The following is a 20069-nucleotide window of genomic DNA, read 5'->3' as shown; positions in this document are numbered from 1 at the left end:
TAGTGCTTTCTAGGTTCCCTAAACCATATTAGTTACCTTGATCACTTTCTTTGTTTACCAATTATCCACCAAATCCTCTTCTAATCTACTGCCACTGAAGATACTGAAAGGAGATGTGGCAACTAATTGTAGCCAAAGGCTCAACAACTTAGTTGTCTAGCAATAGAAGACTGATTGACTAAGCCATGGTGTTTTCAACTTTGATAAAAGAATGAGGAATGTCTCTATATATTGCTACGAGTCATCTCTTGAGTATATTGTTGGGTGGGGGGGAAAAATAAGGTGGAAAAGCTGTGTGTGTCTCTTGTCTCTTCCTGCCCTGCCCCCCAAATGAAAGATAAAACAAACAAAAAACACTTTATTCTTAAATTGTTACCTATAGGGGGAATGAGAGAACAGGGTGGAAGTGGGAGGGATAAAAGCTGCTTTTTTCATACATGCCTTTTTGTATATTTGACTGTGGAACCACCCGAAGTATTTTATAACATTATAAAACAAAATTAATTGTTAAAAACATTTTATTCTCCGGGGTGTCTGGGTGGCTCAGTCAGTTAAGCACCCGACTCTTGATCTCAGCTCAGGTCTTGATCTTAGGGTCGTGAGTTCAGACCTCATGTTGGGTTCCATGCTGGGTGTGGAGACTACTTTAAAAAAAAAAATAATGTTAAAAACTTTTCCGAAATTTAAACTTAAAAAAAGTTGCAGAATATTGCAGAGTTCCAGGACCCTTCACCTAACTTTCCTTAATGTTAACATTTCCTATAACTGTAGTCTAATTATAGAAACCAGGACATTAACATTGACACAATAATCTATAGACCTTATTCATATGCCTTCAGTTTAAAATTTTCTTTTTCTGGTCAGGGATCCATTGCATGTTCTCATATTTCCTTTAGAAATCCTGACTCCTTAGCCTCCTTCGGTTTGCAGCAGAGCCTGTCTTTCCTTATCTTTCATGACCTTGACACTTTTGAAGGGTACTGACCAGCTGCTATCTTTCAGTTTGGGTCTACCTGATGTTTTCTCATGATCAGATTTGCGGTTATGCATTCAGCAAGAATATCATAGAAGTGATGTTATATGCTCCGCAGTGCATCATTTCAGGGAGTACATGGATTAATACATCTCACTGCTTGTGATGTTAACCTTGATTACTCGGTCGAGGTGGTGTCTGCCAGGCTTCTTCACTGTAAAGTAACTATTTTATTTTTACCTTTAAACTCAATCGGTATCTTGGGAGGAGATATCTTGAGACTATAAATACCCTGTTTCTCACCATACTTTGGCCTGTTAATTTTAGCATCCATTAATGGTTCTTGCCTTCAACGATTACTACCATGGGGTTTGGCTTCTCGTAATTTTCTGTTTCAGTCATTTCCTATATACTTATTAATTGGAATTCTGTAGAGAACAGCTTCTTTCTCCCCATTTATTTCTTTATACCAGTATTGACTCGTTTTATTTATGGGTTATAGTCTCTTGCTCTCATTACTTATTTTGTTGTTCACACTTGGTCATTAGGAGGTCCTTCAGGTTGGCTCCTGTGTCCTTTTGACATGCTCCCATCAGTTTTTGAGCACTTCCTTTCTGTCACCACAAGATGTTCAGGTTCATGTTGCATTTTTCCTGCCACAGCCATAGAATTGACAGTTCTTCCAAGGATCCCTGGTTCCTTTTATTCAGGAATGGCATTTAGGGGCACCTGTGTGACTCAGTTCGTTAAGCGTCTGACTCAGGTCATGATCTCAGGGTCCTAGGATCGAGCCCCATGTCGGGATGGGTGTCCTGCTCAGTGGGGAGTCTGCTTGTCTCCCTCCCCCTGCTCATTGTCTCTCTCTCTCTCAACTAAATAAATCTTAAAAAAAAAAACAAATGGCATTTAGCCACCAATATCTGGCTACTAGGAGTGCCCATTGCTGCTAGAGTACTATGGCTTCTAGACTATCTGAGCAGACAGAGCTAGGAAATGTATGTATGTATGTGTACTTGGCACAAGCACTCAGTGCATCTATACTTTTCCATATCTGCCCACCCACAGTGAGTTGCTGATTCCAATCCAACAACACAGGATTCACTCCAGCTTTCCCCTCTTCCTTCTTTTTAACTCATTTCTCTGGCTGTGGGAAGTTTCAGTCTCATGGTAACACAGTATATTTACTCATTTGTTCAATCCTAGTATGTACATAAAGTCATCGCAGAATTTCTAACCCATATTCTGTGAAACATAAATAAATTTACCAGCATATGATATTGGACTGTAGTAGTGGGTTGGTTTTTTGTTTGTCATTAGTCTTGCAATATATAATCAAAATACCATTTTCCAAAGTTACTTGGTTTGGTTTTCTTCTTTCCCACTCCCTTCATTATGGTTAGATTAATGTGGGGGGAAAAAAATCAATCCCTAAAATGCAAAAGCAAAATGAAACCATTGAATCTAGCTGTATATCAAGTGGACAGTGTAACCCCAAGGGAGAGATTATTTCAAATGTTTGTATTTAATATTTTTGACATTTTCATTTTGATATCATTTCAGTTTGCAATTCCAATATAGCCTTTATCCAGATTCACCAACTGTTTACATTTTGCCCCATTTACTTTATCATTTTGCCTTCTATCTCCCCTACCTCTCTGAGTACCTACCTAGACTTAAACACGTGTACACACACCACTTTTGTCTGAACCATTTGCGAGTAAGTTGTCCCCAAGTCCTTTAGTGTGTAAGTGCAAAGACATTCTCTCCTATAACCACAGTTTAGTTCTCAGAATCAGGAAATAAGAAAACGGTCTTCAGTCCACAGTCCATATTCAGATTTATCATTTATTTCAGCCTCCTTCATAGCCCCTCTTCCCCCCCAATCTGAAATCCATCCAGTCCAGGAGCACCCATCGCCTTACTGCCCCCATCTCTTTAGTCTTGAGTCAGAAGAGTTCCTCAGTCTTTCTTTTACAACCTTATGTCTTTAAGGGGTATAGGCCAGTCGTACAGATCATCCCTCAGTCTTTGTTTGTATTTCCTCAGGATTGAATTCAGGCTTAGTAATACCAGTGAAGTGATATATCGTTCTCAATATATCACCATTACGAGAGACATGATGTCTGTTTGTGTGATAATAGGTACTTGGGTATCTTGGTTAAGGGCGATCTGCCAGATGTCTCCACTATAAAGTTGCTGTTTTTCCCTTTGAAATTAATAAGCAGTTTTGGAGAGGTACTTTGAGACTGTGTAAGTAAATATTCCTCATCAGCGTTTCACCCACTGGTTTTAGTTGCCATTGATTGTTTTTGCCTGAATCAGTCAGCACTGTGATGGTTGCAAAGGAGTGATTTTCTAAGCTTTGTTACTTGAACTCTGTTAGTCGTATCCTACTATAAGAAAGAGTTTTCCTTTTTTCTCCCCTTTGTTGATGTCATTATGTACTCATGGGTTCTTTTTTCATTCAGTGGGTTATATTCCACTACTATATTTATTTTGATATTCAGATCATCCTGGATATATAGCCAGCCAGTGGTAAACCTCTTCAAGTTGGTGGTGTTATTTGGGTATGTCTCCATCCTTCCTTGCGTACTTCCTTACATTCTGGCGCAATAATATGTTTGTGGCTCATCCTGTACTTTTTCTACCCCGCACCCCGCCCCCCCCAGCCCTGGGATCACTATTTCTCTAACATGCCTTGCTTTTGTCCTAATGGAGAATATATTTAGAAACCAAGATCTGAGAGTGAGTTATGGCCTTTGCTACTGGGATACTCTTGTTTCTAGGCCCATTCGGTGGACATAGCTAGAATACATACACACAGAGAATATAAATGCACATAGATAGATAACATGCATTCATTTGTATTATATATGTACACATGTATAATAAACCTGTAAATATACATGTATCCATATCTGTTTCTATACCTATATGTATGTGTATGTTTGTATTCACACAGGCACATACCTAACCACGAGTTAATACTGAAACCTCTAAATCCATTCTAATACCACAGTTATTCTAGTTTTTTCTTTATAGATTTGTAACTTCGTTCTTCAACAGTGAAAACCCTAACTTCTTTTTTTTAATTTAATTTTATTATATTATGCTAATCACCATACATTACATCATTAGTTTTTGCTGTAGTGTTCCATGATTCATTGTTTGCATATAACACCCAGTGCTCCATTCATTACGTGCCCTCTTTAATACCCATCACCAGGCTAACCCGTTCCCCCACCCCCTCCCCTCTAGAACCCTCAGTTTGTTTCTCAGAGTCCATAGTCTCTCATGAAAACCCTAACTTCTGTTTCCCTCAGTATATTTATGCATTTCCTCAATCCTATATTACGTAGAAAATAGTTTCAAATTTTCTAACCCTACCACTGGGAAAGAAAAAGAAACCTACCTGCCACTGTGTATTTAAAACACTGTAATATGAGTGTACATACTTAGTGGGATATAACCCCGTGAGAGGAGGAAAACAGAAATCTTGCATTGTTTTTAGTTATGTTTTGGGGGGGATCATAATGATACAGTTTTTCTGAGACTAAATTGTGAGATAAATGAATAATGATATTGGTGTGGTTGAGAATTGAGCTTTTTGACATGGTTAAAAAGAGATACAGGTGTGTGGTTGGTAACGTTAAAATCCCATACTTTCAAGTTTAAATTACGAATAATGGTATGATCTCATGTATTTTGTCTTATGTATGCACATGGTTGTATACACTATACACACACACGTACACACATACACACATAAACACTTCTGAATTGTCCTAGAAACAATGACCTACCTAATAGCAACGAGCGCCTCTAGAGCATCCAGACTCCCACTGAAAGAAACCAGGACTCCCAGGAAAGAAATGGCTGAATCTAGGTCTGGGCAGGAAAGTCTTGCATGGAACAGTAGGAACGGTAGGAACATGGAACATGTCATACCAGAAAGCAAACATGAATAGACCTATCCATATCTATTTCTTTCTGTGTATATGTGTACTTACCCCCCCCCATAACCATCAGCTCATATGGATACCTCCAAATCCATTTTTAACACCAGAGTTTATTCTCATCTTGCTCCTTTCTATATTCGACTGGATCATGTCAAAAGAATTCAGGAGCCAACTTGAAATTTCCCACAGGAAAAAGAATAACAACAATGGGATAAAACATAGGACATATATTTAAATGCATAACCTCACTGTGTTCTTTAAAAAATAAATAGAAAAGTCTTCATTGGTCACTTTTGGAGGATGTTATTTTGGAAACTGATTTAAGTGAAGAGAAAGAAGGGGGGCACCTGGGTGGCTTAGCCAGTTACATGTCCAACTCTTGGTTTCAGCTCAGGTCCTGATCTCGTGGCTCATGGGATGGAGCCCTACTTTGGGCTCTGCACTCAGCGGGAGTCTGGATGGTTATTCTTTCCCTTTGCCCCTTTCCCCACTCGTGCGCTCTCTCACTCTCTGTCTTTAAAATAAATAAATAAATCTTTAAAAAATAAAGAGAAAGAATCAGGCATTTAGTTGTCTTTTCTACAAGAACTGAACATCAGGGTAACCAAAAAACTGATGAGGGATTGTAACCTTTAATGAAATAGTGGATCTAGCCAATGATTATCACTCAAAGAAAGACAACCAGACCTCATATGCCTCCTGATGGAAATTCAAACACCACCAAGAAACACACTTGCCAGAAATCAAATCTTAACCGATCAAGTCTCAAGATACAGCTCCCAGTTTAGAGGAAATACAGGGAACAGAGGAACTTGTTCAGTGACACAGCCAGAATGCAGGTGGCGAAGTGTGGACCGTTAGAAACTAGGGGACAGAAACCTGGTCTCTCCAACCAAAAAGTTGCATTTGAGGGGCTCCTGGGTGGCCCAGTCAGTTGAGCATCTGACTCTTGATTTCGGCTCAGGTCATGATCTCAGGGTCATGAGATCAAGCCCCGAATCGGGCTCCCTACTCAGTGCAGAGTCAGCTTGTCCCTCTCCCTCTGCTCCTGCCCCCTCTTGCACTCTCTCTGTGTCAAATAAATAAAATCTTTTTTTAAAAAGTTGCATTTGAAAAAGGGAGAGGTCAAAAAGCAAGGAGTATCTATAGATTGAAAGAGACTTGAGACATATTAACCCGCTACAACATAGGGGCCCTATTTACATCCTGATCAAACAAGCAAACTTATTATGTGTATGAGATAAGCAGGGAAATTGGGACACTGACAAGATGGTTCATACCAAGTGTTCATGTTTTAAAGTGGCAATGGCAAAGACAAGAGTCCTTGTCTTTAGAATTATACATTAAATACGTAAAGATGAAACCTTAGGATGCCTAGGATTTGCTTCATAATAGTCTTAGAGGTTAGGGGCGTAGTAGAGATGAAAAACGATTGTCCATAAGTACTTTACTGTTGTCTATGTGTGAAAATTTCATTCTAGTAAAATGAAAAAGTGGTGTTGCCAGCTCTGAGGCATGTGCCCAGAGAGCAGGACAGCATCCTGGGAATGAGTGCCTAGGCTCAGACCGCAAGCTGGGGAGGGTAGGAAGCCATGTCCTTCTCACTTTATCTCAGCATATGGTAGTCACTCAGTAAATAATGGTGTGAAGAGATGAGTGAGTTTGAAGGGGCAGCCGACATCTGGGTGAATTTTGTTCCAAAATTGGGCCCATGACTCATAACTGTGAGAGCTGGCCACTCACGCCACATGGTATTTAAGCACTTCCCTGTTCCTTGGGCTGCTGCCATAATATTTGATGACATGATATATATGACCTTCCTTCCTTCACAGGCTCAGGCCCGATGTCACCGGATAGGCCAGAGCAAGGCCGTGAAGGTGTATCGCCTCATTACTCGGAACTCCTACGAGCGGGAAATGTTTGACAAGGCCAGCCTAAAGCTGGGCCTGGACAAAGCTGTTCTTCAGGACATAAACCGAAAGGGCAGCACCAATGGAGTGAGTATGACAGTACCTGCCTGGGGTCCCCAAGAAGCACTCCTCACACAGCCTGGGCCCCTCTGGAGTCTTCCTTCTTACAGCTGTTTTAAGATTCACTTTCACTAAATTGAGTCAGGTTGCACGTCTTTGTTGAGTCATTCCCCACAGCAGAGGATCATTCAGGGTCAGATCTCTGCATTTTACAGATGCATAAAGGAAGTCCGTAGGCACAGTTATAGGGTAGGATTGCCCGGCATGCAGTAACGTTTTAGTAAGCAGAGTTTTTAACAGTGCCCATTAGAAGTCAGTAGATCTTAACACTTTAACACTCTAAATATCTATTGTCACCATGCCTTATCTTGTACTCCAGACTTTGAACTTCCTCAGGGTATAAGGGAACCTATTTTATCTGTATCACCCATGGACCTTACCAGTACTTGGCATATTAAAGATGTTCAGTGCATGATGGTCAGTGGAAAAAATGAATGAATAAATTAGCAGCTTGCAGTATGGCAGTTAAAAAATCTTTTTCCCCCTCCACAGGGATGAAAAATTGCAGCTAAGATTCCTAAATCGTATTAAATTATAGGCCAACAAAGCAGAGTATCTCCTTAATCTCTGGACTCAGGGCATCAAAGGTTGGGAATTAAAACCTTCTAAATGAGTTGTCTTCAGTCCAGATGTTCTGTATCCTCTGAGATATGCATATGTTGCTAAGTATAATACTTTAAGTTACCAGTGCTGGGAGTCATGGAATTCCTTCTTGAAAATGATAGAAAGAGAACCAGATTCTTAATTACAACCAGGAAAGGGTGTTTTGAACTCCCATTTCCTGTTTTCAACAAGCAGTTGAGAAGATCACACTTGGCACAGGATCCTTTCTTTAGTTGAGAAATGACATCATTTCCAATATTCATGTATTTATTTAATAACGAATAAATCATCATTCTTTAGCTCATTTAATACATCTGGAGGTTTTTAAAGATACAGACTCAAACTAAAACATTAAATATATCCTCTTTAGTGGTGCATAGTTTAAATACCTTGTGACATTTGATAGTAACCAATGTCCTGAGGAATGTTAGGGCCGCTGGGTCATGTGCTGGCTTTTCTTCCAGAGCTCCCCATGGGGGATTATCTGCCTGCCCTCCCCATAGTTTTCTTGAGTGTCTTTATCTGGGCTTTAATTTTCTAAAACTTGTAGCCCATATCTTTATTTTTCTGACATGTGCAGTTAGTGGAGGAAGTGTGCACTGAATCATGAGAGCCAGATTTGAGGCTGTTTTTCTCCTGTGCATTTTCCACTTTGTGAGTAGCCTTTGGTGACCTGTCCAGGTACAACAGCTCTCAAAAATGGAGGTAGAGGACTTGCTCCGGAAAGGTGCTTATGGAGCCTTAATGGATGAGGAAGATGAAGGCTCCAAGTTCTGTGAAGAAGACATAGACCAGATTCTGCAGAGAAGAACCCACACCATCACCATCCAGTCCGAAGGGAAAGGGTCTACTTTCGCCAAGGTATGGCACCTTTCCTCCAGAGTCCGTGTTGGAGTGGGAGCAGAAAGAAAACTATTCTTTGATCTTCACTGGCCAGGCTTTGTTTTCTCTATATGCAAACCGCTGAGATTGTCTACACCTGTTTTGTGTGAGACTAAATTCTGAGTAATGAGCCAGAAGCGCTATAGAAAGAAAACACCACTCCTGACGTTTGGGAGCTGATCGTCAGCAGACAGGACAGACACTTTGGTTTACAGCTTGCACTGTTCACTGTTCACAAAGACTGCTCTGACATCTTTGAGTGGTCATCTGGATTTCTTTCTAGAGTACTCCTTGACCACTGTCCAAGCCCTGAAATTCCAATGAACGTTCCATTCCTCAAACTGAAGCAAGTGTTTTTGCTCATTTCATGAGAAAAGAGATGTTAGTCTAGATTCCCAGCTGCTAGTCTAGGTACCCCTTTCCTCTGCCATTCAGCTCACTGGATTTTGGATTCAACTAATGAGACCACTTATCAGATCACTTTCAGGTGTGCCTGACCACAGGCTCTGGGAGCTTTGTGGCCTGTTTGGTTGACTTACATAGGACTTCTTCAGTAGAACATCCTGTGCTTTATGGGTGCCGCTCATCTCATTACACCTTGAACTGCCCAACTCAGTGCCTTTCCTATAGTAGACATTTGGAAAGTGGTGAGCTGAAAGAAAAGATTCCATGTAGGGAAGTTGGAAGAAGCAACCCTTTTGCAGGGAACTAGACATCAAGTGACACATTGCCATTGTGTTCCAGGGGCTTTCTTCCTGCTTCCAAGTTTCAGTTCCAAAAAATGACCTATACATTGAAATTGTAATTTCCTTACCCAATCTTTAGAAAAGAACAGTCTTGAGATTTTTACATTCATTTGGGAGGCTCTGTTAGGGGTTTCGGTTTCAAATGCAGTTAGAGAACATACTTGAGATTCTGGGATATTTGAAATAACATAGGTGGTATTACCAGTTTGTACTGTGTTCAGATGCAGTTTATTGACTTTCATCATCTCCACAGGCTAGCTTTGTGGCTTCAGGAAACAGGACAGATATTTCCTTAGATGACCCAAACTTTTGGCAGAAATGGGCTAAAATAGCTGAATTGGACACTGAAGCAAAGAATGAAAAGGTACGGTACTGAGAATGTTCTTTTCCATCGCAATTTCTCTGTGTCTCATAGGACCATAAGTTCCCACACAGCTCAAGTCATTATTCACTCCTGAGCCTTCGTTCATAAGTGAGCTGCTATAGGTAACATACTTAAAATACGTCTGACACATAGACAGAGCTTGATAAATGTTCGCTCTTGTAATTTCAGAATGACCTAATGGGACATGCAGTTTGCTGGGCACCCGGGAAATTTGACAGAGGCAGTTAGAACTGGGACTGGCCAGAGGCGCCTGGGTGGCTCAGTCAGTTAAGCGTCTGCCTTCGGCTCAGGTCATGATCCCAGGGTCCTGGGATCAAGCCCTGCATCGGGCTCCCTGCTCGGCGGGAAGCCTGCTTCTCCCTCTCCCACTCCCCCTGCTCGTGTTCCCTCTCTCGCTGTGTCTCTCTCTGTCAAATAAATAAATAAAATCTTTTAAAAAAAAAATAAAAATAAATAAAATAAAAAAAAGAACTGGGACTGGCCACACATAGGTCAAGTTCAGCCCTCTGACCCAAGCCAGCATCCCATCCTTGGCATGTGACTATTTTACCTCTGCTTCAGTACTTCCTATGAAAAAGACTTCGCCTGTGACAAATACTCCAGAGGAGACAAAGCAGCATGAGGGGCTTTGTTGGTCTCCCCTCCATTCTTTCAGTATCTTGAGTTCTTCTATTTCTGAACATGAGAAAGAGAATAGCCCTGGAACGAAACCAGAGTCTGGTGTCAGTCTGCCTCCGACTGTGTGCCTCTGGGCAAGGCAGTTGACCCCACCGAGATAAGTGAGCAAGACATGGGACAAAAGGTGGTGGTGACGCCCCCTCGCAGAGTTGGCGATATTTGTGAATACACCTCCCTAGCCTGTGGGGAGGCACCCCTTAAGTGTTCATCTCATCCCTTCCCTCCATCCCTGGCCCTGTCACCTCACGCCAGGATGCACACACATCACCTTCTACTTGTCTTCCCTGGTGGTGTTGAACCCCTGTGGATGCATGAGCGCAGGGGACAGCCCCCGCGCATCGCTAGCTGATTCAGTAACCAGCGCCCAGCCTTAACGCTTCTGTGGGATCACCAGAGCTTGCTCAGTCCACCCTCTTCTCTCCTGTAGGAAGAGCCTGAAGTCCCTTGAGTAACCTGTTTAGTAAAACCTGTTTTACAGGGGCGCCTGGGTGGCTCAGTCGGTTAAGCGCCTGCCTTCGGCTCGGGTCATGATCCTGGAGTCCCGGGATCGAGTCCCACATCGGATTCCCTGCTCGGCGGGGAGTCTGCTTCTCCCTCTGACCCTCTTCCTTCTCGTGCTCTCTATCTCTCATTCTCTCTCTCTCAAATAAATAAATAAAATCTTTAAAAAAAAAAAAAAAAACCTGTTTTACAAGGTCACAATCAAGGAGTGACTCTGTGTGCCGGGCAGTGGGCAAGGGCGGGGAGAAAAAACTCTTGTCCTAGAGACCTTGAGAAGCAGCTGGAGCGTGCAAGGCAGGGAGCAAGGGAACTGACGCAGGAGGAACACCACCATGTATCGGGGCTACGCGGACAAGTATTTAGGAGCTGAGCTGAGCTTCGGGAAGAGGTATGGGGGGGAAGGAAAAGGAGCAGGAGCTTATGGGGGGGACTGTTTTTTTTTTTAATTTTTATTTATTTATTGAGAGAGAGAGAGCACAAGAGGGAAGAAGGTCAGAGGGAGAGGCAGACTCCCTGCAGAGCAGGGAGCCCGATGCGGGACTCGATCCCGGGGCTCCAGGATCACGACCTGAGCCGAAGGCAGTCGCCCAACCAACTGAGCTACCCAGGCACCCGCTTCTGGGGACTATTAAAGAGGCAATGGTTCTGGCAGGGGAACTGCCAGAATGAGCAGAGGATCCTGGGCTGGGGATCATGTCTTCAGCGAAAGACAAAAGGTTAACAGTTAGTGCTCATGGAAGACAGAGAGTAAAGAAGCAAGGAATGTGTGTGTCTTCAGAAAGTTGCTGAGCAGATGGATTTGTCCAACTCCTCCTGTCTCTAGAGTGCAGGCTGCCTCTGCATGCTGGGCAACAGCTGGGGTGTGCCACTCCAGCCTTTCTTGGCAAGAGCGGACCGCCGCTCTGGGCACCGGGGGGCCTTGCTCACCATACCTGCTCTGCTAGCAGGACTGCAGAAACAGCAGATGGTGGTGGACAGCGCTGGGGGCTTGGGGGAGCATGTCATCTCCAGTGAGTCTCCAAGAATCCCCTCTGCTTGTCGTGGTCATGGGCGGTGTACTGGGAAGGGCCTTTCCTGCTGGAGGATGAGGCCGCGTGTGATTTTCTACCGGATGTGTCCTCATGACCCAGGACGAGCCACAGGACATGCGTGTGCATTGTGATGGGGGTAGAGCAAAGAGGGTTCTCTCCCCAACCGACCTCTCTGTTTCTAGGAGAGCTTAGTGATCGACCGGCCTCGAGTGAGAAAGCAGACCAAACACTACAATTCCTTTGAGGAGGATGAGCTCATGGAGTTCTCTGAGCTAGACAGTGACTCAGATGAAAGGCCCACGAGGTCCAGACGCCTCAATGACAAAACCAGGCGCTACCTCCGAGCTGAGTGCTTCCGGGTGGAGAAGAACTTGCTCATCTTTGGGTGGGTATTGGCTTTGCCTGCGTGTTACTGTTTTCCAGTCCCTGAGATTTGTCCAGTTTGTCTATCCAGTCACCTCTACGAGCTCTGGGCTGATGGAGGGTCTGTTAGAGCAGGAGAGAACTGTGCTTTTTGCCCACGGCCCTCTCAGTCATTGTATGCTCTGCTGCCGTATTGTAGATGTGCCATGGTTTTCTCGTGTGCTTGTCCCAGCAAATCTCTGTTACTAATTTGCTGCCTGGTACTGATTTCCTGCTCCTCCACCACCACCCCGCCCCCCGCCCCCCGGGACGTATAAGGAATCCGCGCAACAGATGTTACAGTTAGGGCATGATTTGTGCAGGGCTCTGGTTCTGGTAGAAGTAGAAGGTTTAGCTTCTGAGAGCTCACCATTGCTTTTGAACACTGCAGCTGGACTGTCTTAATTCCAAATTTATTCCCTGCTCTAAATAGTTTCATCGCTCCCTTGTTAACATTCTGGTGGCTATAAGAAGCTCTCAATGTTCAGGTCACCTTAGTGACATTTGGTGTGCTACAGCATGTGGTCCTTGGAGGCCTTTGAGGGCTAAGCCCTGAGGGCGATTAGTAGACCCGACAGAGGATGAGAAGCACTCTTGGCTCCTGTTTGTCCTGCAGTGTTGAGGGCACGTATGGCCCTTCCTCCCTCCAACGCCCTTCTGTATTTCCACTCTCAGCTGGGGCCGGTGGAAGGACATCCTGACTCATGGGCGATTCAAGTGGCATCTGAACGAGAAGGACATGGAGATGATTTGCCGGGCCCTGCTGGTGTACTGTGTCAAGCATTACAAGGGGGACGAGAAGATCAAGAGTTTCATTTGGGAACTGATCACACCTACCAAAGATGGGCAGGCCCAGACCCTCCAGAACCACTCAGGTGAGCGGTGGCAGGGCCGTGCCCGAGAAGTGGGAGCTCCTGTATGCTTCCATCCTTCCGCCTGTGTTGCCCCAGGTTGCTGTGCTTTGGGAGACTTCCCTTTCTCAGATACATTGGAGCATGTTAGCTGTGGGAGAGGAAGATGATTGCTTCAGTCCTCCCTCAGCATCATCCAGCCTTACCTATACCATCTGGTGGAAGTACAGTGGGGCCCTCTTGAGGTTTCCCACGTGCCCGTCCTGTGCACTGACCTGAGCGTCACAGGGTTCCTTCTTTGAACCGGGGTCACACCATGTGCGCTGTGGTTTTTCTTTTGCATTTCACTGTTCTGTCCCATTCCTACCTGTCTGTGCCTTTTCTTGTGCTGTGCTTCTCCTTCCCTGTGCTTGGCTGTAGCCCACCTTCATGTTTCAGGTTGAGTGTGCCTTTTTTCCTGGCCAGGTTGTAAGTTCCCCAAGGGGCACAGGGGATGTTCTTGATCTGCCTGGGTAAATTCCTGCTGCCTGACTGAACGCTGCTGGAGTTGACCGAGCTGGGGCCCAGGCATTTCTCCTCACTATTGGCACTGCTTGGTGGACCAAGGAGTGGGGTCTGTCATCCAGGCCACCACGCACAGCCTGGCTGCCTCTTTGCAACCCCAGCCCAGCTCTGTTCTGCTCCCCCATGTTTAAGCTGCCTAGGCTCATTCATCTACCTGCCTTTCTGCTACAGGGTTGTCTGCTCCAGTCCCCAGAGGGAGGAAGGGGAAGAAGACAAAGAACCAGCTGCTGCTCCCAGAGTTGAAGAATGCAGACTGGCTGGCCACCTGCAACCCTGAGGTGGTCCTCCATGATGACGGCTATAAGAAACACCTCAAACAGCACTGCAATAAGTGAGTGGGCCCCTCCCCATCCCTGGTGGCAGCTCTACTCAGACTGTCCAGACTCCTGGGATCCCCACGGGGCTGTGGGACACTCCCTGATGCTCCTGACCACCATGCAGGGTCTGGAAAGGCAGGATGGTGTGGTCTAAGCTGGGACAGGATCCCTTCACCTAAAGCCTATTTCACTCCTTTAGCAACATCTCTCCCCCCAGAACCTGGATTCTCTACTAATGCAGCCTGTACCCCTGAGGGTTTTTCTGACTTGACTCTCTAAATCCATTTAGGACACTGGTGATTTCATTGTTCTCTGTCCTTCTGCCCCTGAGGTCACATTAGGGAAAGCAGAAGACTAATGGCCACTGCTCTCAGCCTCCCCTCTCCCCCATGCCAAGTTGCTTCCTCTCCTAATGCACTGTTGCTGCTCATGGCTTCCAGGTATTTGACAGACATCCATTTGAGACGTATCTCATACGTCTAGGCCCTAGGCTAGCACCGTGCAGAGGGAGGGATGCAAGGGACACAGTGACAGAAGATGAAACTGCTCTTGTTTGAGTTTGGGGAGGTGGGGCACCCAACCACCAAGCAGTGATGAGCTGCCCCTGCATACTTGCGTCACAGTACGGGGGATCTATGAGAACTTAAAGGGCCCTTGGAGACCCCTCCCCCCAATCCAGCTTCCTAGGCCTAGGGTGAGCTCCCCAGCACTCCTGCTCAGCACTGAACAGGCCTCTGCTGCCACACCTCTGGTTATAACCATAGAATTTAAGTGATAAGTAAGAGTTCGTTAATTTCTAAATTAGTATGTTTTGATAGGCTTTTCCTTCCTCCCTGTGACATCATTTCATGGTCCTGTGGTTGTTGTTGGGTTGTATTCTTTTATGGATGAAGTCTGATCCTTTCCCTTCATCTCTCCAAACCTTTAAAGAGAGGCCTTATGTCCAAAACTGTAATAAAACCTGCACAGAAGTACAGGCTCTTTGGGAGAGAGAATCCAAGGGCACGTGCTTAATGGTAGAACCTGCCTGGGGCAGGACCTGGTAGCATGCTCCATGTGACTGACTCAGAGTCACCACAGAGGGGACATGCAGAGGAGATAGCCTCAGTAAGAGTACTCACAGGAGACTGCGCACTGCAAACTAAATGAAGATTCTCTTGTACTTCAAGCAGCCATCCTTCTTGAACAAGTGAGACATGTGGTAAAAAAAAAAAAAAAAATAACGTTTGAGGAGAAAAATTAATCTGGCAACAGCAAGATGGAATAGGTCAACCTAGAGCTGAATGGCCATCTAGGAGAGTTCTGTCTTAATTTAAGTATTGACCATGAGGACCTAGAGAAGGGTGCTGACTAGAGAGTTGGGGAGAAAGGGTCAACTGTGAGACATGACCAAGGAATAATGCGTAACGGGTGATGAGGAATTCATACGCAGCTAACTCCATGATTGTGAGTCTCACCAGCTAGGAGGCTAACGGTGCTTGGGCCAGGACAGAATCAAAAGCCTTCTATTCACTGAAAGACGCAGAGCAAAACGAAGGACTCGGGTTTTGCCCTGCTGAGTTACAGCAGCAGTATTTGGCTATTCTGTTCACAACTGCACATGTGGGTGTGGAGTGCTGAAAATAGGCTGAGCTGGAGAGGTTGACATAGAACTTCCCTTGACACCTGCAGAGATGATCACAGATGCTGACCAGAACCATTTCGGACCTTTGAGGAAGGGCTGAACATTTCTAACCACCCCCCCACCAAGACTTTTCCTGAGTGCATGCCTGACGCTGGGAATTGAGGGATGCAGTAGGGGCGCCTGGCGTGCGACCTTGATCTCGGGGTTGTGAGTTTGAGCCCCACATTGGGTATAGATTACTTAAAAAAAAAAAAATGCAGTAAAGCATTTCTCTGAGTTCAGAGATGCCGACTATTATTTATTATCCTGAATCTTATGGAGACTGCTGTTCTCTTTAGTTCTGGCTCAGGAAGAGCCAGAGACTCCGAGCCAACAGGGACTTGCAGCTCTTCCCACTCAGCATGGGAGTTCTATGGGCAGTCCCCTGACAGGGAATCTTCAGCCAGTGCTTGAGCCTTCGTGCTGAGGGGAGCTTACCATTTCTCAGCAGGGCTCATTTAATTACCAGATGATTCTAATTAATTGTCCTTCTGTATATTGAATCTAAAATCTGCTTCCTTGTAACTTCCACCCATTGATCTTGAGTCCTGGTTCTGCCCTGAGGCACTTTGGAAAACAGGCAGACTTTTCAGCCAAACTGGACTGTGAGCTTTTAGAATTGTAGGCTCTGTTAGCAAATGTATTGCCATTCCAATATCAGATAAAGGTTAAGGCAGGCTGTGTGGTCAGAACTGCGTGGATTTAAATCCCAGCCCTCTTGCCTGTCAGCAGGTGCATTACTTAACCTCTTTGTGCCTTCTTTCTTTCACCTAGAAAATGAAGATGATAATAGTCCCATCTCTTAGCGCTGCTATTTGGATTAAGGGAGCTAACATGCTGCCAGTAGTAAGTGCTCAAAGCATTGTTCAGTAGTGGTAGTAGTATCGTATTTAGGGATAGGAACTTGTCATCAAAAGAACTTTAAAAATTTTTAAAAATAACTGCTTCAGATCCAAGCTATAAGTCAGGAGAGTGGTCATCCATTTTGGGGGTGGGAGTAGTGACTGGAAGGGGACCCAGGGAGCCTTCTCCTGACATGTTCTGCTTCCTGATTGGGGTCCTGGATTCACAGGTGTGTTCAGTTTGTGGAAATTCATCAAGCTGTACATTTTTCTCCTGGAAATATAGTTCATATCAACAAAATGTGGAGTTTCTGTTTTTTTTTTTTTTTTCAAGAAAGAGATAAGGGAAAGAGGAATAATGCCACCGAAATATTAATGGGTTTTGTTTGACTAAAGTAAGGGTATCACAGATCTACTCCAGTTCTCCTTCCCTTTGAGTTTAGATGTCAACTGGGATTATCCTCTCATTCAGGGAGGGTTGCCCCATCCGTCCTCTGAGTTGATTTGCTTCTCATTTGGAGAAAAGTGAATACTACTCAGTTTAAATTCTATTCCCTCATGCTGTAGATATTTCCAAGTACCAACACATCTCTGTTTAGAGAAATGGAGACAGCTCTATCTTTCATTTTCAGGAAAGCCTTCTTCCAGTTGGGCTAGATCTAACCAGGCAGGAATTCCATACCTAAGGCCTCCTCGTTCCATTTCTTACTGAGGAGGCAAGCGGCTACTGTCAGCACGGTAGAAAGATCAGTGACTGTTGTAAATTCTTAGAGTTGTTGTTGTCTGAGCTTTAAAAAAACAAATCTCAAAATTATTTGAGTTGATTTACAGCTGAGGTAAGGAATGGCATACCAGAAAAATAAGTGCGTTTTTTCCATTCTGAAAATTCTCACTTGTATTTTGCCACCTACTACTTGAGCCCACGGTGGCACTTTATGTGTTTTTAAAAAACTGTCAAAAAAAAAACCTTTCCTCCCACCTCCAGTTCCTATTTCCCCCTCGAGAGGCAACCACTGCTAACCTGGTTCTTCCAGATATTCTGGGCATGGACCGATCAGCATAGGTGAATGTACAGCCTCCTTTTATCTTCCCTAAAATAACACACATTTTACATACTATTTGTGCTCTGTGCTCTCTTTCTCTTTTTAAAATAACTTAAATGGAGGTCAGTTCCTGTGTATGTAAATGAGCCTTTATTTTTAATAGTTGGCCTTTACTCTTTCCTGGTTTTGAACAAGTTACAAGTCCTCTTCGAAACCTATTGGCAGCTCTGCTGCACATATGAAGCATCTCCTTGACCATGGTAGACTTCTCCGTGCCTACCCTTACCTTCACCGTGTGTCTGCGTACATTGAGCCTTCCCCAGCCCTCGACCCCTGGTCCTCTTCTGTACAGTGATTCTTTTCTGGTTGGGCTCATTTCACAATTAGATGCTGTAGGCTTCTCAAGAACAGAGCTAAATCGCTTGCTTCCGTCATGTGCCTCACAGTACCCAGTGTGGTGCAGAGCATACAGTAGTTGCCCAACAAATACTTGCTTAATTGCCTTGTCTCGAACGTGTTTGGTGCCTGCCCTTGGAGCTTGAGTGTGCTCCGTGCAGAATCCAGGGAACTGAGCACCTCAGGAGAGACGACTTGATTATATTCTGGCAGTATTGCCATGAAGAAGACTCCTAGAATATCCATTTTAACTGTGTGCAAGTGAAACTGAAAACAGCACCATTCAACATGACCTACTCTTCAGTAAATTAGTAAACTTTAACCAGCCTCTTGGAGGGCAGCGCTGCCCCAGAGGTCATTGTGGGAGGGTTGAGTACTCTTTTATAGACCAGGAGGAACAGTGTTTCTGCTGCCGCCCATGGCTAACTGGGTGACCTAACAGATGATGGTGAGATATGTTTTTCTGTGTAAATCACAGTAGCATCTGTCATCAGTACCTTGGCTTTTGTTTTCCTAGTGCTTTCTCATATATCACTTCACGTCACTAATAACATGGGAATGCCCAGAATTTCCCTGTATCCACTTGGGGGGTGGCAACTTACAGGCAGCTCGTGGTTCTGATACCTTTACATTAATGTGTTCACCTTTCACAGGGTACTTTTGCGAGTCCGGATGCTATACTACCTAAAAGCTGAAATACTGGGAGAGGCAGCTGAGAAAGCGTTTGAAGGAACCCCTGCCAGGTAAACCACACCAACTGGAGCTCTCAGAGCTCAGTGCTAAAGAGCTGCCACATGGTGCCTGTTCGTGGAGATGGACGAAGCTGCCTGTGCTTCTGGAGGCCTGTGTTCACACCCAGCCCAGGGTCAGTTACCTACATGGTAGAGCGGGCAGGTCCCCTACACATGAAGTGAAGGAGAAATCCATTTCTCTACGGCACAGCTTTTGGTGAGGTTTTGAGTTAGTTTGCTTTTCCAGATGGTGTTGTAACATTGGTTTGAACAGTCATTTCTCTGCCTTAACTAGTCGTTGTGGGATGAGTATTCATCCTCTGATATGTTTGGTCCGACAGGTGTGCCCTGGGCGTTTTGCTCAGAATCGCACTCTTGGCCGTTGTGCCCTTCCACATTTGAGCAGTTCTCTGTATTTGCTAATCATACTAGTCATACCTGGTGCCCTGTTTGATTGTTTGCACCTTAGTTTTGTAAATTAGTGTTTCCAAAGCTGTAGAATCCTGTGGGAATCTCCCAAGATTTCAGAGAATGAGGCCACCATGCTCCCAGTTACCAACCACTTGATGAAGCCAGACAGCCTCCTTCACCCCCAGACATGCTGTTTGCTCTAGTCCTGTACAATGCCTGTCATTCCCGGAGAAAACCAGAAGGAATGGTATTTCAGCTTTGCTTTGAGATTACCTGTGGCCATGGTTTCTTCTTCCTCTTTCTGTCTTTCTTTTTTTTTTTTTAAAGATTTTATTTATTTATTTGACAGAGAGAGACATAGTGAGAGAGGGAACACAAGCAGGGGGAGAGGGAGAGGGAGGAGCGAACTCCCTGCTGAGCAGGGAGCCGACGCAGGGCTTGATCCCAGGACTCAGGGATCATGACCTGAGCCTAAGGCAGACGCTTAATGACTGAGCCACCCAGGCACCCCTTTCCTCTTTCTTTCCATTGGACAGTGCTAATGGCTTTAGCGGTGATGGGGGCGGGGTGTGGGGGGGCATTAAAGAAGGAGAGAGGTAAAGGACATTAACCATCCTACCGATGGGGCAATTTGTAATCAGGAGCAACCATTACAATGATCATTATTACTTGATAACGTTGTCTGTAGTTGCTATAGTCATTTGTAATGGGTATAGGGAGGTTGAGTGTTTTGGTAAGGAGGTTCAATTTATGAATCGGAGAAATGCAGCAGAATTCAACCTGATCTGGCAGAAGTAATCTTCCTGAACTTTCTCATCCCGCTCTGCTTTCTTAGAATGTGTAGATGGAAGGGGCTAGATAGAACACGGAGAGTCCATTACCCATGCCCTTCCTTCCTTTCCTCTGCTCTCCTCAATCTTGGCTGTCAGTGGCCCTTATTGTGCATGAGGAATGAATAGCATTTCATCCCAGAAAAGTCATTTAGCTCCCGGCAGCACCCTGGCAGAGCAGTGGGCCCTACAGTGGAGCCAGAAAGGGAGCACTGGCTGGAATGGTAGGGC

General features: G+C 44.8%; 1 protein-coding gene across 3 annotated transcripts in view; it reads left to right on the top strand.

Moving 5' to 3' along the window:
- The window catches only part of CHD6 (chromodomain helicase DNA binding protein 6), a 192517-nt gene that overhangs the window by 127463 nt on the left and 44985 nt on the right, over window positions 1-20069 (top strand). For all 3 annotated transcript variants that reach the window (XM_028121909.2, XM_028121911.2, XM_028121910.2), the window contains exons 18-24: window positions 6765-6929; window positions 8247-8426; window positions 9447-9557; window positions 11971-12173; window positions 12866-13065; window positions 13777-13936; window positions 18520-18609. In XM_028121909.2, the coding sequence (XP_027977710.1) occupies window positions 6765-6929; window positions 8247-8426; window positions 9447-9557; window positions 11971-12173; window positions 12866-13065; window positions 13777-13936; window positions 18520-18609 (1109 nt within the window). The remainder of the gene's footprint in view (window positions 1-6764; window positions 6930-8246; window positions 8427-9446; window positions 9558-11970; window positions 12174-12865; window positions 13066-13776; window positions 13937-18519; window positions 18610-20069) is intronic.

This window comes from Eumetopias jubatus, unplaced genomic scaffold (assembly GCF_037043125.1).
Source record: "Eumetopias jubatus isolate StellerSeaLion01/CBP00866 unplaced genomic scaffold, mEumJub1_p1.0 scaffold_9, whole genome shotgun sequence".
In the NCBI taxonomy this organism is placed as follows: Eukaryota; Metazoa; Chordata; class Mammalia; order Carnivora; family Otariidae; genus Eumetopias; species Eumetopias jubatus.
The sequence above is the reverse complement of the archived record's forward strand: the minus strand, read 5'-3'. Positions and strand labels throughout refer to the sequence as shown.